This window comes from Taeniopygia guttata, chromosome 29 (genome assembly GCF_048771995.1).
Source record: "Taeniopygia guttata chromosome 29, bTaeGut7.mat, whole genome shotgun sequence".
Taxonomy (NCBI): Eukaryota; Metazoa; Chordata; class Aves; order Passeriformes; family Estrildidae; genus Taeniopygia; species Taeniopygia guttata.
The window spans coordinates 4263043-4286365 of NC_133054.1; the positions used below are offsets into that span (position 1 = coordinate 4263043).

The window sequence follows — 23323 nt, forward strand, 5'->3', positions numbered from 1 at the left end:
CCCGGTGTCCGGTCCCGGTATTCCCATCCCGGTTTCCCCGTTCCGGTGTCCCCCCCTCTCCCCAGCCCATCCCGGCATTACCGGGACAGCCGGGCCCCAGTGGGTTTGGGCTTTTTTTTGGGTTTTCTTTTTTTTTTTTTTTTTTGTTTTAATAGCCAAAAACACGACAGCGCACCGGGAGCCCCGGTGCCGCCACCCCCACCCCATCCCCGGTGCTCTGTCCATGCCGGGGCTCCCGGCACCGGGGAGGGCGTCCCACAACGTCCGCGGGTCCGTGTTGGGGTCGGAGCGAGCTCAACGGTCTCTGCCCGCGGCGACGTTACCGGGGGGGTTTCTCCCGTTACTGGCGAAACCACCGGAGAAACGGCCGCGTCCCCCCGGCGGCGGGCGGTCAGTGCGGCATGGCCGTTATCCTCATGCTCTGCGAGGCGATGGGGTAGGTGACCATGGGCGTGGTGGCGTGGCTCATGGTGATGCCGCCGAGCGGCTGCGCCATGGACACGGCCACCGGCGCCACCGACACGGCCACGGGCGCCATGGACACGGGCGGCGGCGCCATGCCCTGCGCGATGGTCTGCGCCAGCGCCGCCGACAGCGGCGCGATCTCGGGGTTCATGGGCGGCGGCGGCGGCGGCGGCGGGGCGGCGTTGGCCGGCGGGGCGGCCTGGGCGCCGGCCGGGGCTACCAGGTCCTGCTGGGTGACGGGGCGCGGCTGCAGGGCCTGGCTGCTGAGCGTGGTGTGCGTCTGCGCGATGCCGTGGTTGTAGTTGGTCACCGAGCCCACCGCCGGCGCCAGCGTCTGCTCGGTGGCGGCCGCCGTGGAGCTGAGCGTCATCACCTTGGCCTGGTTGCGGAACTGCGCGTTCTGCTCCAGCAGCACCTCGTTGGTGGCCAGCAGGTTGTTCACCTGCTTCTTGAGGTCCTCCACGCGCTTCCGCAGCAGCGCGTTCTCCTCCTCCAGCAGCCGGTACTCCACGGCGCGCGGGCTGCCGAAGCCGTACTCGTAGCTCTCGTAGAGCCCCTCGGCGCGCCGCCGCTTCAGCACCGGCTCGTCGGGCTCGTAGAGGCCGTCGTAGGGCTCGTAGCGCCGGCCCTGCTCGAAGTCCCGCTGCAGGTGCTGGAACTTGCACTTGGCGCCGCGCTGGCAGTCGCCCTTAAGGAAATCCCGGCAGATCGGCACCTCCTCCTTGCTGTTGGGCAAATCGGCGGGCGACAAACCCAACCCGGCGGCCACTTTGTGGCGCAGGCGCGGCGGCAGCTCGCCCGTCTTCTTGTAGCAGTCCTCGTCCTCCTTGGAGCCGTGGATGAAGCGGCAGGTGAGGCGCACGCACTCCTTGTTCTGGAAGTCGTGGCAGAAGATGAACTCGTTCTTGCGCACGCCCAGGTTGGTGACCTCGGAGATGTCGGGGTGGCGGAAGCGGCAGCGCTTGCCGCGCTTGCACACGTTGCGCAGGAAGTCGCGGCAGATGTCGTCGTCGTCGCCGCCGCCCGACGCGTCCTCGCCGGTGCCGCCCGGGCCCGGGATGCCGCAGCCCGCGGGGGGCGCGGTGCTGTAGCCGTCGCGGCCGTCGCGGTCCGGCATGGCTGGAGGGGAGGGAGGGACGGGGTGAGGGAGGGACGGGGGGAGGGAGGGACGGGGTGAGGGAGGGACGGGAGGACGGGAATGGGGAGAGGGAATTGGGGAATCTCACACCGGGGAACCGGGAGAGAAGGAGGGAGGGAACAGGAATGGGGAGAGGGAATGGGGGATCTTACACCGGGTAACCGGGAGAGAGCGAGGGACGGGGGGAGAAAACGGGAACGGGGAGAGGGAATTGGGGAATGTCACACCGGGGAATTGGGAGAGAGGGAGGGAGGGAGAAACCGGGAATGGGGAGAGGGAATGGGGAATGTCACACCGGGGAACCAGGAGAGAGGGAGGGAGGGAGAAACCGGGAATGGGGGAGCGGGAACAGGGAGAGGTAACGGGGAGAGGGAACGGGGAGACTCCCACACCGGCAAACCGGGAGAGAAGGAGGGAGGGAGAGGGAATGGGGAGACTCCCGGGGAACCGGGAGAGAAGGAAGGACAGGGGAGGGAGGGACGGGGAGAACGGGAATGGGGAGAGGGAATGGGGGAATGTCACACCGGGGAACCGGGAGAGAAAGAGGGAGGAAGAGAACGGGAATGGGGAATCCTACACCGGGGAACCGGGAGAGAGGGAGAGAGGGAGGGAGAGGGAATGGGGAGAGGGAATTGGGAATGTCACACCGGGGAACCGGGAGAGAAGGAGGGAGGGAGGGAGAGGGAATGGGGAGACTCCCGGGGAACCGGGAGAGAAGGAAGGACAGGGGAGGGAGGAAGAGAACAGGAATGGGGAGAGGGAATGGGGGAAATCCCACACCGGGAAACCGGGAGAGAAGGAGGGAGAGAGGGAAGGAGAGACCGGGAATGGGGGGACTCCCGCCCCCGGGACACCGGGAAGGAGAGAGGGACCCCGGTAGTGACGGGGAAGGGCTCTACACCCAGCCCGGGGCACCGGGAGGGAGGGAGACACCGGGAACGGGGGGATTCACCCAGCCCCGGGGCACCGGGAGGGACGGAACCGGGAGCGGCCCCGGTACCGAGAGGGGAAGGGACGGACTGGAAGCGCTCCCGGTACCGGGGGCGAACACCCGCACCGGGCACAGAGGGACCGACGGGAACCCCCACCGCGGGGTCCCGGCGCTGCACCGGAGCCGGTACCGGGGCAGCACGGCCGGGGAGCCCCCGAACCGGCACCGAGCCCCGGGACAGCCCCGGCGCCCCCCCGGTCCCGCACTCACCGGCGGGCGCGGCCTCCCCGCGGGGCCTCCGGCGGCTCCGGTGCCGGCGGCGGGCGGGACCCGCTCGGTGCCGCTTCCCCCGCGCGGCGCCGGGACCGGGCGGCGCGCCGGAACTGCGTCACCGTGACGTCAGCGGCGGGAGCGCGCGCAGCGCCCCGCGCGGGACATCCCGGAAGGAACCGGGAGGTGCCGGTGCCGGGGGGAGGTCGGAGCGAGCTCACGGTGCCGTTATCGGGGGGTTCTCACCCCGCTCCCGTGTCCCGTTACCGGAGGAATCACCACCCTTGTCCCGCTCACGTGTCTCGTTACCGGAGAATTCCCGGTCCCTCTCAGGTGTCCCGTTACCGGAGAATGCGTATCCCCGGTCTCACTCACGTGCCCCGTTACCGGGGGATCCCCGGCTCCACCCCCAGCCCCGTTACCGGGGGATCTCCGGCTCTACTCCCAGCCCGTTTACCAGGGGATTCCCGGTTGATTTCAGCCCTATTACCGGGATCCCCGGCTCCATCCCCAGCCCGTTTACCGGGGAATCCCCGCTTCGTTCCAGCCCCATTACCGGGGATCCCCAGCCTCATTAGCGGGATTCCTGTTACCGGGATTCCCCGGCTCCACCCCCAGCCCCTTTACCGGGGGATCCCCGGCTCCACCCCCAGCCCCCATTACCGGGAGATCCCCGGTTCTTCCCCCCCCACCCAGCCCCTCCCCGGTTACCGGCACAGCCCCCACACCGTTTTAGCAACAACCGATTTTTATTCACGGCACGGCGGCCGCCGCAAAGCAAAGAACGGGACGGGCCCCGGGACAGCACCGGGGCGGCACCGGGAGGGCACCGGGGGCGTCCCCGGGCCGTGGCCCCGGTCCCGGCCGTTACTTGGACCTCTGCCTCATCTTCCTCCTCTTGCGCTTCAGCCTGCGGACAGAGCGGCGGCGTCACCGGGAGGCACCGGGAACCCACCGGGAGCCTACCGGGAGGCACCAGGAACCCACCGGGAACCCACCGGGGGGCACCGGGAACCCACCGGGGGCACCGGGAACCCACCGGGAGGCACCGGGAACCCACCGGGGGCACCGGGAGCCCACCGGGAGCACCGGGAACCCACCGGGAGGGCACCGGGAGCACCGGGAGGGCACCGGGGGTTCTCACCTGCGCATTCGCTTCTTACGCCACTGCGGGAGAGAAAGAGAGAGAGGAGTCAGAGCTGGCATTCCCAGTGCTCCCAGTATAACCAGTACAACCAGTGCCAAGTGCCCCCAGTTCCCCTCGGTGCCCCCCAGTACAACCAGTGCTCCCAGTGCCACCAGTTCCCACCAGTGCCCCCCAGTACAACTGAGCTCCCAGTGCCCACCAGTGCTCCCAGTTCCCACCACTGCCCCCTGTGCTCCCAGTCCCGTACTGGTTTATTTCCCTCCGTGTCCCCAGTCCCACAACAGTTTGGTTCTTCCAGTGCCCCCAGTCCCGGACTGGTTTGGTTCTCCCAGTCCCAAACTGGTTTAGCTCTGTCCCCAGTCCCAAACTGGTTTGACTCCCACTGTCCCAGTCCCAAACTGGTTTATTTCTCTCTGTCCCAGTCCCAAACTGGTTTGACTCCCACTGCCCCAGTCCCAAACTGGTTTATTTCTCTCTCTCCCCAGTCCCAAACTGGTTTATTTCTCTCTGTCCCAGTCCCAAACTGGTCCAGCTCCCCCAGTCCCACACCGGCTTCTCTCTCCCAGTCCTCCCAGTTCCCCCCCACCTTCCTCCCATCGAAAACACCCCCAGGGACCCCCCCCCCCCCCCAACCCCGGGGCTTGTCCAGGCCTCACCCCCCGACCCCATCCAGGCCCGGACATTACCAAGACGCCACCGGCCGCCCCCGCGCCGCCCCCCGCCGCCCCCCACCACTCACCTTGGCCCTCATGGCGGTCCGGCGGAGCCCCGCTCAGTCCCGGCGGGCGGGGAGCGGCGGATGGCGGCGGATGGAACCGGATGGCGGCGGCGACACCGGCGGAGGCACCAAGATGGCGGCACCGAGAGGGGCGCGCGCCGGCCGGTGGGGCCTATTTATAGGGAAGCGCTCAGGCCACGCCCACCGCTGCGCGAGGCACGGCGGGAATCGTAGTTCCTCGCTGCCGGAGCATCATGGGACTTGTAGTCCCGCGGCTGGCCGCCATTTTGCGCCGCCGCGGGGTTCGGTTCCCCCCCCCCCCCCAACCCCAATTAAATAAATTAAATAAATGAAATAAAAACAACAAATTTAATTTTTTATTCGTCAATTTTCGCTTATCCAGGGCTTTAACGGGATTGTTGTTGCATGCCCAAGCCTCTCCGGAGAATTTCCTTTCAAGTAAAAATATAAAATATATTTATATTGTAGCATGAAAGATAAAAAATAGAAAAATAAAATTCCGGTGACTCTCTGCGGTTTTCAAATCCTTGCTGAGGATTGGGAAAGTTTTTTGCTCCTGTCTCCTGATTTCAAATCTAAAGTCTTGATTTTTTTTTCCCTTAAAAAGAAGTTTTTTCCCCTCACAATGAGATTTTTACTCCTGCAAAATACAGGGAGTTTACCTCAAAACGAATTTCCACCCCCCCCCTCAACATTTATTTTCCCTCAAAATAAGGGAGTTTTCCCCTCAAAATTTGGTTTTTTCCCCTCAAAAATTTGGGTTTTTTCCCCTCAAAATAAGTTTTTTTTTTTCTCAAAAATAGGCTTTTTCCCTTAAAATGAGGAAAAATTCTACCCCAAAATGTAGATTTTTTCCCTTCAAAATGAGGGGGTTTTCCCCTCAAAATGAGCTCTGCTCATCAATTTTACATTTGCCCCTCAAAATCCGGTTTTTCTTCATAAAGTGGGGAGATTTCCCCTCAAAAATTAGTGGTTTTTTCCTTAAAAATGAGCGGTTTTTTTCCCCACAAAAATTACTGTTTTCCCTCAAAAATGAGGATTTTCCTATCAAAAATTAGCATCTTGTCCTCAAAAATGAATATTTTCCCCTCAAAAATTACTATTTTCCCTCCGAAATGGGTGTTTTGCCCTCAGAAATGAACATTTTCCCTCAAAATTTACTATTTTCCCTTCAAAAATGACTATTTTCTCCTTAAAAATTACTATTTTCCCTCAAAAATGTTTTCCCCTCACAAATTAGTTTTTTTCCCTTAAAAATTACTCTTTTCCCCTCAAAATTTACCATTTTCCTCAAAAATGAGTGTTTTTCCTTCAAAAAACGAGGATTTTCCCTTCAAAAATGAACATTTCCCCCTCAAAAATGAGTTTTCCTCTCAAAAATAAGTATTTTCCCCTTAAAATTGAGGATTTTCCCCTCAAAAATTACTATTTTCCCTCAAAAATTAGGTATTTTCCCTCAAAAATGAGCGTTTTCCCCTCAAAAATTACTAATTTCCCTCAGAAATGAGGATTTTTTCCCTCAAAAGAATTTTCCCCTCATAAATGAGTGTTTTCCTCTCAAAAATTAGAATTTTCCTCTCAACAATGAGTATTTTCCCTGCAGAAATTAGCATTTTTTCCTCAAAAATGAGGATTTTCCCCTCAAAAATTACTATTTTCCCTCAGAAATGAGTACTTTCTGCTCAAAATGAATATTTTCCCTCAGAAATGAGGATTTTTCCCTCAAAAATTACTATTTTCCCCACAAAAATGATTGTTTTCCCCTCAGAAATGAGGATTTTCCCCTCAAAAATTAGGATTTTCCCTCAAAAATTACTATTTTTCCCACAAAAAACCCATTTCCACCCCCCAATCCCAAATCCCCAGAGAAAAACTGAATTAATTTAAAAAAAAAAAAAACCCGTAATAAAATCCAATATCGCATCCTTTATTCTTTTTTTTATTCGACTTTGGTAACATTTGCACGTGTGGAGTTTTTATTTTATATTTTTATTTTTTTTGTATTTTTTCGGGCTGGAAAATTCAGATTCCGATGAGGAAAAAAACCGCAGCTTGCGGAGAAAACCCGGGAAAAAATCAGAATTCCCAAAAAATTGAGGGTAAAGTGGGAAAAATAAACCGGAGGTATCAAGAAAGAAAAAAAAAACCACAAATATTCAACTTTTCAGCGTTTAATCGGTTTTTTTTCTCATTTTTTCTGTGTTTTTTATGTAAAAAATTGACTATAAAATAGCGATACCCCTCGGTTCTCAGATTTATCCCGGATCAGCACTTCCCTCACTTTTCCCCTGAAAAAGTCTGAATTTTAATGGGCTTTTATTTAATTTATTTTTATTTTTTTCCCCCAAAATAGCAAAAAATTTTGAGGGAAAAAAATAAAAAAAAAAAATTTAAATTATTTTCTGGTTTACAGGGGAAAAAATTGGAATTTGCTGTCGGGGATATTAAAAAAGGATAAAAAACACCCAACCCCGGGCTTTTAAGGAATTTAACTCCGCAAGGTCGGAATGTTGGTTTGGATTATTTTTAAAAACCAGTTTTTGTTAAAAAATAGCGATTTTTTAAATTTTATTTTTTTGTGAAATCCCATAAATCAAGGCAAAGGCAGAAAAAAGGCTCCTGGTGGGTAATGGTGGGAGGAAGAACTTAAATTTTATATAAAAATTGAATTTTTTTTCCCAATTTTTAAAGATGAAAAAGACAAAATCCTGAATTATTTCAGTTTTCTGGGTGGAATAATTTGGTTTTAAAATTTTTTCTTTTCTTGGGTGATAATTCCAAATGGAAAAAATAACAAATATTAAGAAAAAAAAGCAGCACGAGGATGAATATTCCAAAATTACCTCTCAATATATGGGAAATATTTAGAATTTAACAGCGATTTTCACTACTATTTTTTTTTTTTGCTGCTTTTTTGGGGTGTTTTAATTCAATTTTATTTTCAATTTTGACCAAAAAATTCCTCCCTCCTCGGGAGCTGTTGGATTTTGTGGGAATTCCAAACTGCCTGAAAAAAATCGAATTATTTTGTTTCCAGATGGAATTTTTCTGGGTTTTTTGGGGGGATTTTTTTTTAAATTTAAAATTTATTTTTTTTGGGGAAAAAAAGGACGATTTGAGAATTTTCAATCGCCCGCCTCGTTCTCCTCCGCCGTCTCCCCCGTGGTGGCATTTTCAGCGTTTTTGGAAGCCTGTGGAGGAAAAATCCAAATATTTTAGGGATTTTTCCCATGAAAAAAACCCCAAATTTTCAAATGTTGGGAATTGCCAACAGAAAAATTGCCCAAATTTTACCTTTTTTTTCTTCTTTTTCTGGGTCTTGCGGCTGGCGGAGCTTTGTAGAAGGGCCTGGAAAAGAGAAATTGGGAAATAATTCGATTTTTTGGGGGGGAAATGGGAATTTTTTGGTAATTTTGGGGGGTTTGGTTGCCTTTACTTAACCCCCAGGAGGTGCTGCTTTATTAATTTATTAATTAGCAGTATTTTATTTATTAATTTTAATTAATTCTTAATTTGTTAATCAGTAAATAATAATAAATTAATAATAAATAGGAATTTATTAATAAATCAATTATTAATATATTACTTTTGGATTAATTTATACTTTAAATCATTTATTACTCTTTCATTTATTAATTTAAATTAATTCTTAATGTGTTTATCAGTGAATAATATTACATTCATAATAAATAACATTTAATTAAAAGAACATTATTATATTAATTTTTAGTTTATTAATTTAATTGTAACCATTTATTAATCTCTATTAATCTTTCATTTATTAATTTAAAATCATTTTTAAGTTGTTAATCAGCTAATAATAACAAATTCATGAGAAATATTAATGAAGAACCAACCTATTAAAAATCAATATAAGTAACAAGACCACTAAATAGGCACAAATAAAATATTGATTTTTCCCTATGAATATTTTATATGGAAATTGAAACAAATTAATTTTATGCTTACAGGTACATCTAATTTGCATAACATGATGAATATTAATGAGGATCCAACCTTAAATATAACTATTAAAAATCAATATAAGGGACAAAAGCACTAAATAGGCAGGAATAAAATATTGATTTTTCCTATGAATATTTTGTATAGAATAGAAACTAATTTTAATTTGCATAATCTGATTAGGAATTATGAATATTAATGAGGAACCAACCTATTAAAAAATCAATATAAGTAACAAAAGCAGTAATAGTTACAAATAAAATACTGATTTTCTCTATGAATATTTTATATGGAACAGAAACAAATTAATCTTATGCTTACGTGGACACCTAATTTGCATAATCTGATTGGGAATTATTAATATTAATGAGGAACCAACCTTAAATCTAACTATTAAGAATCAATACAAGGGACGATAACACCAAAGAGGTACGAATAAAATATTGATTTTTTTTTTTTTTTGATGAATAGTTTAATTTATTTTATGCTTACAGGGACATCTAATTTGCATAACTGAATATTAACGAGGGCCCACCTTGAGCTCGCCGTCCTGCACGTCCAGGTGGGATCTGTAGAGCTCGGGCTGGAAGGGGCCGCTGGTGATCCGCATGGGCCCGTTGGGCATCAGCAGCACCGTGAACTTGAACTGGGCCACGAACTCCCCTGCGGGCACGCGGGGGTTAACCCTGAGCTACCGTCCTGCCAGGACCTGGGGGGAGCCCTGAGCTACCGCCCTGCCAGGACCTGTGGGACTGACCCTGAGCTACCGCCCTGCCAGGACCTGGGGTTAATCCTGAGCTATGGCCCTGCCAGGACCTGGGGGGAGCCCTGAGCTACCGCCCTGCCAGGACCTGGGGTGAACTACCGCCCTGCCAGGACCTGGGGGACTGACCCTGAGCTACCGCCCTGCCAGGACCTGGGGTGAGCCCTGAGCTACCACCCTGCCAGGACCTGGGGGGAGCCCTGAGCCATGGCCCTGCCAGGACCTGGGGTGAACTACCGCCCTGCCAGGACCCATCAGCAGCACCATGAACTCCCCTGCGGGCACGTGGGGGTTAACCCTGAGCTACCGCCCTGCCAGGACCTGGGGAGAGCCCTGAGCCATGGCCCTGCCAGGACCTGTCCCCTGGGTCTCACCTGTCCCCAGGTGTGTCACCTGTCCCCCGGGTCTCACGTGTCCCCACCTGTCCCCAGGTGTGTCACCTGTCCCCAGGTGTCCCCATGTGTCCCACCTGTCCCCAGATATGTCACCCTGTCCCCCGGGTCTCACCTATCGCCACATGTCCCCACCTGTCCCCAGGTGTATCACCCTGTCCCCTCAGGTCTCACCTGTCCCTACCTGTCCCTTGGGGTCTCACCTGTCCCCATGTGTCCCACCTGTCCCCACCTGTCCCCAGGTGTGTCACCTGTCCCCAGGTGTCCCCATGTGTCCCACCTGCCAGGTGTGTCACCTGTCCCCAGGTGTCCCCAGGTGTCCCACCTGTCCCCAGGTGTCCCCAGCTGTCCCACCTGTCCCAGGTGAGTCTCACCTTCCTTCTCGTAGAGCACGTTGAAGGGCTGCAGCAGCTCGTGTTTGGCGCACTCCACCACGCCCATGCGCGCCTTCTTCTCGTCCTCCAGCGCCCTGCGGGACACCGCCCTCCGTCACACCTGGGCGCACCTGGGCACACCTGGGTGCACACCTGAGGGCACCTGGGCACACCTGAGGGCACCTGAGAGCACCTGGGCATACCTGAGTGCCCACCCGAGTGCACCTGGGCACACCTGAGGGCACCTGAGTGTGCACCTGAGGGCACCTGGGCACACCTGGGCACACCTGAGGGCACCTGAGTGCACACCTGAGAGCATCTGGGCACACCTGAGTGCACACCTGAGGGCACCTGGGCACACCTGAGGGCACCTGAGGGCACCTGGACACACCTGAGGGCACCTGGGCACACCTGGGTGCACCTGAGTGCACACCTGAGTGCACACCTGAGTGCATCTGGGCACACCTGAGGGCACCTGGGCACACCTTAGGGCACCTGAGAGCACCTGGGCACACCTGAGGGCACCTGGGCACACCTGAGGGCACACCTGAGGGCACCTGGGCACACCCGAGTGCACCTGGGCACACCTGGGATCACACCTCAGCACATCTGGAAGCACCTGGGATCACACCTGAGGGCACACCCGAGTGCACCTGGGCACACCTGAGGGCATCTGGGCACACCTGGGACCACACCTCAGCACATCTGGAAGCACCTGAGAGCACCTGGGATCACACCTGAGCCAACACCTGAGCACACCTGCCCGGCAAAGGCTCCAATCCCTGCGATTCCAGCCCCATCCAGGTACCCCAGGTGCGATTCCAGGTACCCCAGGTGTGATTCCAGCCCCATCCAGGTACCCCAGGTACAATTCCAGCCCCATCCAGGTGTTCCAGGTGTGATTCCAGCCCCATCCAGGTGTTCCAGGTGTGATTCCAGGTACCCCAGGTGTGATTCCAGCCCCATCCAGGTGTCCCAGGTGTGATTCCAGCCCCATCCAGGTGTTCCAGGTGTGATTCCAGCCCCATCCAGGTGTTCCAAGTGCGATTCCAGCCCCATCCAGGTGTCCCAGGTGCGATTCCAGCCCCATCCCGGGGGCAGGGGCAAAAATTGGGGGGGGGGTCAGGCAGGGGCAAAAATGGGGCTTGGGGGGTAAAAATGGGGGGTTGGGGTGAGAAATGAGGGGTTTGGGTGAGAATTTGGGGGGGTTGGGTGAGAATTCGGTGGTTTGGGATGAGAATTTTGGGGTTTGGGATGAGAAATGGGGGATTTGGATGAGAATTTGGAAGGTTTGGGATGAAAAATGAGGAGTTTGGGTGAGAAATGAGGGGTTTGGGTGAGAAACGGGGGATTTGGGTGATAATTTGGGGGGTTTGGATGAGAATTTGGGGGGTTGGGTGAGAATTCAGGGGTTTGGATGAGAATTTGGGGGGTTTGGGTGAGAATTTGGGGGGGTTTGGGTGAGAATTTGGGAGATTTGGATGAGAATTTGGAAGGTTTGGGATGAGAAATGAGGGGTTTGGTTGAGAAATGAGGGGTTTGGGATGAGAAACGAGGGGTTTGGGTGAGAATTTGGGGGGTTTGGGTGAGAATTCGGTGGTTTGGGATGAGAAATGGGGGGGTTTGGGTGAGAAATGGGGGATTTGGGTGAGAAATGGGGGGTGAGAATTTGGGGGATTTGGATGAGAATTTGGAAGGTTTGGGATGAGAAATGAGGGGTTTGGTTGAGAAATGAGGGGTTTGGGTGAGAATTTGGGGGGTTTGGGTCAGAATTCGGGGGTTTGGGTGATAATTCGGGGGTTTGGGTGAGAAATGGGGGGTTTGGGTGATAATTCGGGGGGTTTGGGTGCAAATTTGGGGGTTTGGGTGAGAAATGGGGGGTTTGGGTGAGAAATGGGGGGTTTGGGTGAGAATTTGTGGGGTTTGGGTGCGAATTTGGGGGTTTGGGTGAGAAATGGGGGGATTTAGGTGAGAAATGAGGGGTTTGGGTGAGAATTTGGGGGGTTTGGGTGCGAATTTGGGGGTTTGGGTGAGAAATGGGGGGTTTGGGTGAGAAATTGGGGATTTGGATGAGAATTTGGGGATTTGGGATGAGAAATGGGGGATTTGAGTGAGAATTTGTGGGGTTTGGGTGCGAATTTGGGGGTTTGGATGAGAAATGGCGGGTTTGGGTCAGAACTCAGGGGTTTGGGTCAGAATTCGGGGGGTTTGGGTGATAATTCGGGGGGTCTGAGTGAGAATTTGGGGCTCAGTACCGCAGGGTGAAGGGCATGGTGTCGAAGCGCCGCTCCACCTCGCTGAAGAAGGCGCGCGAGGTTTTCATCTTCAGCCCGTACTGCTTGGAGGGGTCCCGCTTGTAAATCGTGGTTCTCTGCCCCGCGTCCTTGGCCTGCAAAACATTCCCAAAAAATCCGGAGGCTGCGGTGAGAAATGGGGAATCGGGGCGAAAATGGGATTGGGGGAAAATAGGGGAGAAACGGGATCGGGGTGAGAAATGGGGTCTGGGAGAAAAGTGGGATCAGGGGAAAATGGGGGGTCAGGGGCAAAAATTGAGGGGTTGGGGGAGAAATGGAGGGGTGAGGGTGAAAAATGAATACAGGGTAAAAAAATGGGGTCTGGGAGAAAAAGGGATTGAGGTTAGAAATGGGGTCTGGGACAAAAATTGGGGTCAGAGTGAGAAATGGGATTGGGGAAAAAAAGGGGAGTTAGGGGGAAAATGGGAAAGTCAGAGTGAGAAATTGGGGGTTAAGATGAGAAATGAGGTTTGGGGTGAGAAATGGGGGCTTTGGGTGAGAAGTGGGGGGCTTGGGATGAGAATTTGGGGGGTTTGAGTGAGAATTTGGGGCGTTTGGGGTGAGAAATGGGGGGTTTGGGGTGAGAAATGGGGGGTTTGGGTGAGAAATGGGGGGGGGTTGGGGTGAGAATTGGGGGGTTTGGGGTGACAATTTGGGGGCTTTGGGGTGAGAATTTGGGGGGTTTGAGTGAGAATTTGGGGGGTTTGGGGTGAGAAATGGGGGGTTTGGGTGAGAATTTGGGGGGTTTGGGTGAGAAATGGGGTCAGGGCAAAAATGGGGTTGGGGGAGAAATGGGATTGGGGAAAAATGGGGGAGTTAGGGGGAAAAAGAGAAGTCAGAGTGAGAAATTGGGGGTTAAGGTGAGAATTTGGGGGATTTGGGGTGAGAAATTTTGGGGGTTTGGGTTTTGGGCTGACCTTTCCCTCGCCGCTGCTGACCAGGACGTCGACGGCGTAGACTTCGTGCACCTCGAATTCGGCTTTTTCGTGGTCCTTCCTGGGGGAGAAGGCAGGAAAATCTGGGAATTCTGAAGGGAAAAGCTTCCAGGAAGGCCAAAAAAAAAACCCAAAAAAACATTCCTAGAAATTCAGAACCTTCCAGGAAACCCAAAACCTTCCAGGAGATTCGAAGCATTCCTGGAAACTCAAAATATTCCTGGAAAAAATCTTCCTTTCCAAAGCCCCTGTTTCTCATCCTGATTTTCCCTTTTTCCTCCTATTCCCCATAATTTTCCCCAGTCCTTCAATTTTTGCCCCAAACCCCCCATTTTCCCCAAATCCCATTTTCCCCCTGACCCCTCATTTCTCACCCTGACCCCATTTTTGCCCCTGCCCCCTCATTTTCCCCCCAATTTTTGCCCCAACCCTCCCATTTTCCCCCCAATTTTTGCCCCTACCCCCCATTTTTACCCCAACTCCCCCATTTTTACACCCCAAACCCCCAATTTCTGCCCCTGCCCCCCATTTTTACCCCAACTCCCCCATTTTTACCCCAAATTTTTGCCCCTACCCCCATTTTTACCCCCCCAACCCCCCCATTTTGCCCCCTGCCCCCCCTTTTCACCCCAAATTTTTGCCCCCTGCCCCCCGTTTCTGCCCCTGCCCCCCATTTTCACCCCCAATTTTTGCCCCCTGCCCCCCGTTTCTGCCCCTCACTTCTGCTGGTCCGAGGGGTTCTGGATGATGGTTTTGTCCCCGTCGATCACGTGCTGCTTCAGCTGGTGGGACAGCATCCCTGCGGGGAGGGGCACTGGGGATACTGGGAGCACTGGGAGGGACTGGGAGGGACTGGTGGGACAGCATCCCTGCGGGGAGGGGCACTGGGGATACTGGGAGCACTGGGAGGGACTGGGAGGGACTGGTGGGACAGCATCCCTGCGGGGAGGGGCACTGGGGATACTGGGAGCACTGGGAGGGACTGGGACAGACTGGGAGGGACAGCATCCCTGCGGGGAGGGGCACTGGGGATACTGGGAGCACTGGGAGGGACTGGGACAGACTGGGAGGGACAGCATCCCTGCGGGGAGGGGCACTGGGGATACTGGGAGCACTGGGAGGGACTGGGAGGGACTGGTGGGACAGCATCCCTGCGGGGAGGGGCACTGGGGATACTGGGAGCACTGGGAGGGACTGGGACAGACTGGTGGAACAGCATCCCTGGGGGCACAGCTTACTGGGGATACTGGGAGGGACTGGGAGGGACTGGGAGGGACTGGGACAGACTGGGAGGGACTGGGGTTACTGGGACGGACTGGGATGGACGGGACAGACTGGGCCAGACTGGGATGGACTGGGACAGACTGGGATGGAGTGGGATAGACTGGGGTTACTGGGATGGACTGGGGTTACTGGGACGGACTGGGATGGACTGGGGTTACTGGGACGGACTGGGATGGACTGGGATAGACTGGGACAGACTGGGCCAGACTGGGATGGACTGGGACGGACTGGGACAGACTGGGATGGACTGGGATGGACTGGGATGGACTGGGACGGACTGGGATGGACTGGGGTTACTGGGACAGACTGGGGTTACTGGGACGGACTGGGACAGACTGGGGTTACTGGGACAGACTGGGATGGACTGGGATAGACTGGGGTTACTGGGACAGACTGGGATGGACTGAGATAGACTGGGACAGACTGGGCCAGACTGGGGTTACTGGGATGGACTGGGGTTACTGGGATGGACTGGATTAGATGGGTCTGGACTGGGTTGGACTGGGCTGTACTGGTCTGTACTGGGAGCCCCGGTGCCCCCCAGGGCCATGCGGGACCCGGGGGAGGTTTTTGGGGATTTTCCCACCCCTCACTCCCAGGAGGCTGATCCTGGAAAGAGCCCCCGGCATTCCCAACATTCCCAACATTCCCAACATTCCCGGCATTCCCGGCCCACTCCCGGCAGCAGCAATTCCCGGAATTCCAGGGAATTTAACCAGTGAGAGGATCCCAATTCAGCAACCCCAGAGCCTTCCCAGCCATCCCTTTTCCTTGGAATCCCCTTTTCCCTCGAATCTCCTTTTTTTTGGAATTCCCTTTTCCCCCTTTATCCCCTTTCCCCGGAATTCCCTTTTCCTGGAATTCCCTTTTGCCTGGATCCCCTTTTCCCTGGAATCCCTTTTTCCCTGGAATCCCCTTTCCCTTCATCCCTTTTCCCTGGAATTCCCTTTTCCTGGAATTTCCTTTCCCCTAGAATTCCCTCCTAGAATTCCCTTTACCCTGGAATCCTTTTTCCCTGAAATCCCCTTTTCCTGGAATTCTTTTTTCCCCCCCTTTATCCCTTTTCTCTGGAATTCCTTTTCCTGGATCTTTTTTTTCCCTGGAATTCCCTTTTCTTGGACTCTTTTTTCCCTTTTATCCCTTTTCCCTGGAATTCCCTTTTTCCCCTGGAATTCCCTTTTTCCCCTTTATCCCTTTTCCCTGGAATTCCTTTTCCTGGATCTTTTTTCCCCTGGAATCCCTTTTTTCCTGGAATTCCTTTTTCCTTTTCCCCTGGAATTCCTTTTTCCCTTTATCCCCTTTCCCTGGATCCTTTTTTCCCTGGAATTCCCTTTTCCCTGAAATTCCCTTTTCCCTGGAATCCCCTTTTCCCTGGAATCCCCTTTTTCCCTCACCTTCGATGGGCGTACAGTGGAACGCGTGGGCGATTTTATTCCAGGCCTCCGTCACTTGCGTGTTCTGGGACACCAACAACAACAACAAAAAAACCCATAAATAAACCCAAAAAAAAAACATTTTATGGACAAAAAAAATCCCTGCCTCAAGCTTTCCTTAAATCCCAAATATTTTAGGAAAAAACCCCAACCCGGCTGCTGCTTCCACACCTCCAAAAAATAATAAAAATTAAAAAAAAACAAACGGGAAAAAGCGATTTTCCACAGAGATCCCCCCCACAAAAACCCGCAGGTTGGGTCCTAGAATTCCCAAAATTATTGTGCTGACGCCCAAAATTCCCAAATCGCCGAAAATCCCCCAAAATGGCCGAAATTCCCACCTGATTGCCGGGTTTCACCAGGCGCAGGGCGGCCTCGGCACACAGGTGAGCCGCCTTGATGACGTCGGCTTTGCGGCCGGACACGGGATTTTCCTGGGAAAAAAAATTGGGATTTCCTGGGAAATTTGGGATTTCTGAGGGTTTAGGGGTCAGGATTCAAAGTTTGGGATTTAATCCAATCCCTGGAATTTGGGCTGGGAGGTGGAAAAATCCTCCCCATCAACAGCCCCCAAAAGAATTCCAGAGGATTTCCAGGCATTGGGATGAGTCCAGCGAAATTCCAATGGGGAATTTTGGGTTTTTCCCCCCAAAATCACTGGAGTAAAACCATTCCCAAGTCGGTTTTTCCCCCAAATTTCCCAGATTTTGGTGTTTTTTTCCCCCCCTCAGGATTTATTCCCAGAGGATGGGATAACTTAGAGGAATTCAGGAATTCCCAAGGTGTCAGACTGGGCAAATTCCAGGAGGAAAAGTGGGAAGCGAGGATTGGTTTTGGGGTGGGGAATGGGAATGTTCATCCTGGGAATTCCAGGAGGAAAAAAAGGGAAATAAAGGACTGATTTTTGGGAAGCAGGGAATGTTTATCCAGGGAATTCCAGGAGGAAAAAGAGGAAACAAGGATTGGTTTTGGGAAGCAGGGACAGGATTTGGGGTAGGGAATGTTTATCCTGGGAATTCCAGCAGGAAAAAAGGGGAAGCAGGAACTGCCTTGCCAAGGATCAGGGTGGTGCCACCATGGATCCAGAGATTTCAGGATGGTGCCACCATGATCCAGAGGCTCCAGGACTGGCACAACCATGGATCCAGGAGCTCCAGGGTGGTGCCACCATGGATCCAGAGATTTTGGGATGGTGCCACCACAGATCCAGGAGCTCCAGGCTGGTGCCACCATGGATCCAGAGATTTTGGGATGGTGCCACCATGATCCAGGAGCTCCAGGACTGGCACCACCATGGATCCAAAGGTTCCAGGCTGGTGCCACCATGGATCCAGAGATTTTGGGATGGTGCCACCATGGATCCAGAGATTTTGGGATGGTGCCACCAGAATCCAGGAGCTCCAGGACTGGCACAACCACGGATCCAGGAGCTCCAGGCTGGTGCCACCACAGATCCAGAGGCTCCAGGACTGGCACCACCATGGATCCAGGAGCTCCACGCTGGTGCCACCATGGATCCAAAGGTTCCAGGCTGGTGCCACCAGGATCCAGGAGCTCCAGGACTGGCACCACCACAGATCCAGGAGCTCCAGGATGGTGCCACCACGGATCCAGAGATGTTGGGATGGTGCCACAATGGATCCAGGAGCTCCAGGGTGGTGCCACCACGGATCCAAAGGTTCCAGGCTGGTGCCACCAGGATTTCGGGATGGTGCCACCAGGATCCAGGAGCTCCAGGATGGTGCCAACACAGATCCAGAGATTTTGGGATGGTGCCACCATGATCCAGGAGCTCCAGGATGGTGCCACCACGGATCCAAAGGTTCCAGGCTGGTGCCACCAGGATCCAGGGGCTCCCTGGCACCCCCAGGAGACACCCCCCGATGACAAACCCACCTTGGAGGCGCCGAGCACCAGGCTGTGCGCCACGTTGGCGATGAAACCGTCCACGTGCACGCCCAGGTCGCTGGGGAGAGAGAGAGAGGGGGGAAAATTCCGGGAATTCCGGGAATTCCAGAGGCACCAGCACAACAAAATAATGGGAAAATGGGGAACTGGGAATGGGGAACTGGGAATGGGAAACTGGGAATGGGAAACTGGGAATGGGGATTGGAACTGGGAAACTGGGAATGGAAACTGGGAAAGGGAAATTGGGAATGGGAAACTGGGAATGGGAATCAGAACCGGGAATGGAAAACTGGGAATGGGAATTGGAACTGGGAATGGGGATGAGAATGGGGTTGGGAACTGGGAATGGAAAACTGGAACGGAAAACTGGGAACGGAAAACTGGGAACGGAAAACTGGGAACGGAAAACTGGGAACGGGGATCGGAACTGGGAATAAGAATGGGAACAGGAACTGGGAATGGGAAACTGGGAATGGGGATTGGAACTGGGAAACTGGGAATGGAAACTGGGAAAGGGAAATTGGGAATGGGAAACTGGGAATGGAAATCCGGGAATGGGGATGAGAACGGGGAATGGAACTGGGAGTAAGAATGGGAATGGGAAACTGGGAATGGAAACTGGGAAAGGGAAATTGGGAATGGGAAACTGGGAATGGAAATCCGGGAATGGGGATGAGAACGGGGAATGGAACTGGGAGTAAGAATGGGAATGGGAAACTGGGAATGGGAAACTGGGAATGGGAAACTGGGAATGGGAAACTGGGAATGGGAACTGGGAATGGAAATCTGGGAATGGGGATTGGAACTGGGAAACTGGGAATGGAAACTGGGAAAGGGAAATTGAGAATTGGGAAACTGGGAATTGGGAATCAGAACTGGAACTGGAAAACTGGGAACGGGAAAGTGGGAACGGAAAACTGGGAACGGAAAACTGGGAATGGGGATTGGAACTGGGAAACTGGGAATAGGAACTGGGAATGGAAACTGGGAATAAGAATGGGAATGGGAACTAGAAATGGAAAAACGGGAATGTAAAACTGGGAATGAGAAACTGGGAAAGGGAAACTGGGAAAGGTGACGGGAACTGGGATTGCCAAACTGGGAATGGCGCCCCTCCAGGAGCCCCTCCAGGCTCGTTATTAAGCGTTAATTAACAAGGAATTAACGTGGTACAAACGTGGGGTGGTCGGACAGGTCCCGGCAGCAGGAAGAAGGTTGGGAATTTGGGAAGGGAGAGGGAATTCCCATGGAATGGGATGCAGGCACTCACATTTTGACCAGATCCCCGTCCTTGAGGATGTAATCCTGGTCGCTCTTGAGCGGGGAGAAGTGACACACGCAGTTATTGACGGATATACTGGTGGGGAAGGCGATTCCTGGGGAAAAAAAACATGGATTTGGGGAATGCTTTGGGATTTAGGGGTCCTTAAAGTTCCATCCCACCCTCCTGGGACACCTTTCCCCATCCCAGGTTGCTCCAACCCCAAAATATCCTGGGATCCTGGAATGGGATCACTTCGCAGGGATGGGAATTCCATTCCAGAACCTCCCAGAGAGGAATTTCTTCCCAATATTCCAACCTAAACTTCCTCCCAGCACCTCAAAATTTGGGATTTTGGATGATTAAAGCTCCATCCCAACCTCCTGGGACACCTTCCCCCATCCCAGGCTGCTCCAACCTGGCCTATCCCCAAAATATCCTGGGATGGGAATTCCATTCCAGAACCTCCCAGAGAAGAATTTCTTCCCAATATTCCACCTAAACTTCCTCCCAGCACCTCAAATTTTGGGATTTTGGATGATTAAAGCTCCGTTCCACCCACCTTTTCCCAATGGATCCATAAAAACTGGAAACTGAGGCTCAGCAGGGAGGAAGATTTGAGTTTAAATCGCGGAAAAAACCACGGAATTTTTCGTTCCCAGATGAGAAATTCCTCACCTTTTTTCATTTCTTTTTCCTTTTTGAAGATTTTCCCCGTCTCTTCCATGATCATGGCATCGCCCTTCTCGCACAGGCACAGCACGGACGCGCCGGGAGCCGCCGCCTCCACCACGGCACGCAGAACCCCTGGAATTCCCAACAAAAATTCCCAAAAAAATCCATCCCACCCATCCACAATCCCCAAACCCAACACCTCAACTGGTTTTCCCAAAATTCCCACCGGGAAAGGCGTAAATTCCACTGGAATTAATTTATTTGGGAATGGTTTTTGGGACGAGGGAGTGCCACGCTGCCAAATTCCTCCGGAACAGGTTTGGGAATGACTGGGAGACATCAAAGCCATTCCATGGAATCCAAGGAATTTTCCAAAGGGATCCAGGTGCTGACACAGCCTCAGGAAGTTTGGGGAATGCTCCACGCCCCAAAAAAAAAAAAAAAAAAAAAAAAACCCACCAGGAATTCCAGCCCGCATCGTGCCTTCTTAGGGAAAAAGGTGTCCCCAAAATATCCTGGGATGGGATCCCAAAATATCCTGGGATTCTGGAATGGGATCCCAAAATATCCTGGGATGGGATCCCAAAATATCCTGGGATCCTGGAATGGGATCCCCAAAATATTCTGGGATTCTGGAATGGGACCCCCAAAATATTCTGGGATTCTGGAAAGGGACCCCCAAAATATTCTGGGATCCTGGAATGGGATCCCCAAAATATCCTGGGATTCTGGAATGGGATCCCAAAATATCTGGGATCCTGGGATGGGATCCCCAAAATATCCTGGGATGGGATCCCAAAATATCCTGGGATGTGACCCCAAAATATCCTGGGATCCTGGAATGGGATCCCCAAAATGTCCTGGGATTCTGGAATGGGACCCCAAAATATTCTGGGATACTGGAAAGGGACTTCAAAATATTCTGGAATGGGATCCTAGAATATTCTGGGATTTTGGAATGGAAGCCCAAAATGTCCTGGGATGTGACCCCAAAATGTCCTGGGATCCTGGAATGTCCCCTCCCATTCCCCTCTCTGTCCCAAGTTCCTCAGGATTCCAAGGAATCCTCGGGAATGCTGTGGCCTTGTCACCTGCGAGGCCTTCACATTCCAGCCCCTTTTTCCACGGGAAAGTTGGGAATATTTCAAAGCAAGGATAACATTCCCGATAAGAGCCGTCGGGGAATAAAAAAAACAGGAACAAAAAAATAAAAATAAAAGCAGATAAAGGTGCAAAACCCTCGGAGCATTCCAAGAGATCAGAGGAACAGGAACATTCCTGGAATCACTCCCTCCTTCCCGATGTTTTTTAGGGAGTTAAGGCACTTTTTATCCCTAAAAAACTGATTTTTATCCCTAAAAAACCGATTTTTATCCCTAATAAAAGGGTTTTTTGCCGGTGTTTGCTCTGGGGAGTGGAGCTGCCTTTCCCCCCGGGAAGGGAGACGCCGAATTTCCAGTTTGCCCAGGAGCCCGAAGGGAATCCCGGCTCCCAAATCCCCAAATCCCCTCCCGGGCCACCGGCACCGGTTCAAAAGAAGCGCTGCAGTCAGCAGGAAGCGGCGTGGGACACCGGGGAGCCCCGCGGAACCGGTCCGGGCGGCTTCCCGGAGCCGGGACACCGGGAACGGCGGGGAGAGGGGTGGGAAAATAACCGGGAAAGGGAAACGGGAGGGGAGCGAGGCGGCCGGAGCCCCGTGCCCGGTACCGGACCCCGTTACCGGGTCACGATCCACATCCTGGACCGGGACAGGAGCCCCGTGCCCGGTACCGGACCCCGTTACCGGGACAGGATCCACATCCTGGACCGGGACAGGAGCTCCGTGCCCGGTTCGTGACCCCATTCCCAGAACCGGACCCCAATTCCCAGTACCGGACCCCAATTCCCAGTACCGGACCCCGTTCCCGGGACAGGATCCCGTTCTCGGGGCAGCACCCCCAGACCGGTTCGGGACCCCATTCCCAGTACCGGACCCCGTTCCCGGGACAGGATCTCGTTCTCAGAACCGGACCCCAATTCCCAGTACCGGACCCCGTTCCCGGGACAGCCCCCACCCCCCCAAACCCAGCCAGGGCCGCCCTGCCCGGGACTCCCGTCCCCGCCGCCCACCGGCACCGGAGAGGAGCCCCGGTACGCGTGTGTGGGTCACAGCGGAACAAAGCGGCACCGGGAGGGTTCGGGGCAGCGGCAGGCCCGGCCCGGCCCCGCTCCCCCCGCGCCGCCGGTGCACGTGGGGCGCGGTACCACGTGCGGGCGGCGGCGGCCGCGCGGGGCCGGGCCGGGCCGGGACCGGGAGAGCCCCGAGCACCGGGGGGGTCACACCGGGACACGTGCGGGGGGGGTCCCAACCCGTTCCCACCCCCGAACAGCGCCCCGGACCCCCAAACCCGGGGGGTCTCCCACCGGCGGGGGTCGCTCGGTCCCGCCCGCTCCCCCCTCCCTCACCGTTCCCCCCCCCGCCGGCACCGACCGCGGCCCGCACTCACGGTTGGCGATGTCCCCCCCCATCTTGTACTTGGTCACCACCAGGTCCTCGGCGATGGTGAGCTCGGTGGTCTCCTCCTCTCCCGACATGGTGGGAGCCCCCCGGAGCCCTCCCGGTGCCCCCCCCGGGCCTGCTGGAGCCGCCCCCCCCCCGCCCGGTGCTGAGGGAGCCCCGGGACCGCGAGACCGGAGGCGCGAGCAGGGCAGAGCGCGGGCTCCGCGCGGGGCACGCTGGGAACGCCAGTCCTCCACGCCCCCCTGGACTACAACTCCCATCACCCCCCCGGAAGGGTGCGTGCTACGCCGCGCCCACCTCACGCTGCGGACTACAACTCCCGGCGTGCAGCGCGGCTCTCGCGAGAAGGGGTGGGGTGCGAGAGCGGAAGCGGCGCGCGGGGGGTGATGGGGGTTGTAGGCGGAAGATGGCGGCGCGGAATTTCGGTACCGGGACGCCACCGGGACCGGTCGTTCTGCTCCTCCCTCCGCCATCGGTTCTCCGCCATCCTCCTGGGCTCAACCCTGCAGCAACGCTCCCACTCACAACCCCCAGCCCCGCCACCCCCGTCCCACTCAACCTCCCCAACCCCAGCACCGGCACCGCGGCCACACCGGGGCCGGTCCCCGCTGTCGGTCCCCGGTATTCCCGGACCGTGACACCGGAGCCACCCACCGGCATCACCCCCACGGTCCTAACCCCGCCGGACACCCCGGTCCGGTGCTCCCCTCGACCCCCGTGACCCACCCCCCCCAAACACCGGTACCGGTACCGGGGGCTGCCGCTGTCCCCGGAGCACGGTCCCGGTGTCCCCTCCGGTGTCCCCGGTCCAGACCCCCCGGGCGCGTCACTCCCGAGGTTTTGACTCAAAT

General features: G+C 54.4%; 2 protein-coding genes and 1 long non-coding RNA gene across 3 annotated transcripts; all 3 read right to left on the reverse strand.

The window, feature by feature from the left end:
- Positions 1–107: 107 nt before the first annotated feature.
- On the reverse strand, positions 108–2918 carry ZC3H10 (zinc finger CCCH-type containing 10). Its single transcript, XM_030259467.4, has 2 exons — positions 2805–2918; positions 108–1584 (listed from the first exon to the last, which is right to left on the reverse strand). Exon 2 carries the CDS (start codon positions 1580–1582, stop codon positions 392–394), a length of 1191 nt encoding a protein of 396 aa, XP_030115327.4. The 5' UTR covers positions 1583–1584; positions 2805–2918; the 3' UTR covers positions 108–391.
- Positions 2919–3534: 616 nt separating this feature from the next.
- LOC140680850 (uncharacterized) lies at positions 3535–4849 on the reverse strand. The gene is made up of 3 exons (XR_012052232.1): positions 4691–4849; positions 3949–3971; positions 3535–3714 (listed from the first exon to the last, which is right to left on the reverse strand). It is a non-coding gene; the product is annotated as an uncharacterized lncRNA (long non-coding RNA).
- Positions 4850–6596: 1747 nt separating this feature from the next.
- PA2G4 (proliferation-associated 2G4) lies at positions 6597–22717 on the reverse strand. The gene is made up of 13 exons (XM_032744817.3): positions 22459–22717; positions 19976–20104; positions 19307–19412; positions 18025–18094; positions 16470–16562; positions 16090–16153; positions 14132–14210; positions 13394–13472; positions 12438–12571; positions 10183–10277; positions 9189–9316; positions 7985–8038; positions 6597–7881 (listed from the first exon to the last, which is right to left on the reverse strand). The coding sequence occupies exons 1-13, from the start codon at positions 22544–22546 to the stop codon at positions 7816–7818; spliced, it is 1185 nt and encodes a 394-aa protein (XP_032600708.2). The 5' UTR covers positions 22547–22717; the 3' UTR covers positions 6597–7815.
- Between the last annotated feature and the right edge of the window lie 606 nt (positions 22718–23323).

Bases quoted from the DNA above. Each gene is read 5' to 3' on its own strand.
- PA2G4 (XM_032744817.3), bottom strand. From the start codon at position 22,546: ATGTCGGGAGAGGAGGAGACCACCGAGCTCACCATCGCCGAGGACCTG. The intron at 16,563-18,024 runs GTGGGTTTGTCA...TTTTTTTCCCAG, and splicing joins TGGTGCTCGGCGCCTCCAAG to GAAAATCCCGTGTCCGGCCG. The intron at 16,154-16,469 runs GTGGGAATTTCG...TTGGTGTCCCAG, and splicing joins TGGTGAAACCCGGCAATCAG to AACACGCAAGTGACGGAGGC.
- ZC3H10 (XM_030259467.4), bottom strand. From the start codon at position 1,582: ATGCCGGACCGCGACGGCCGCGACGGCTACAGCACCGCGCCCCCCGCG.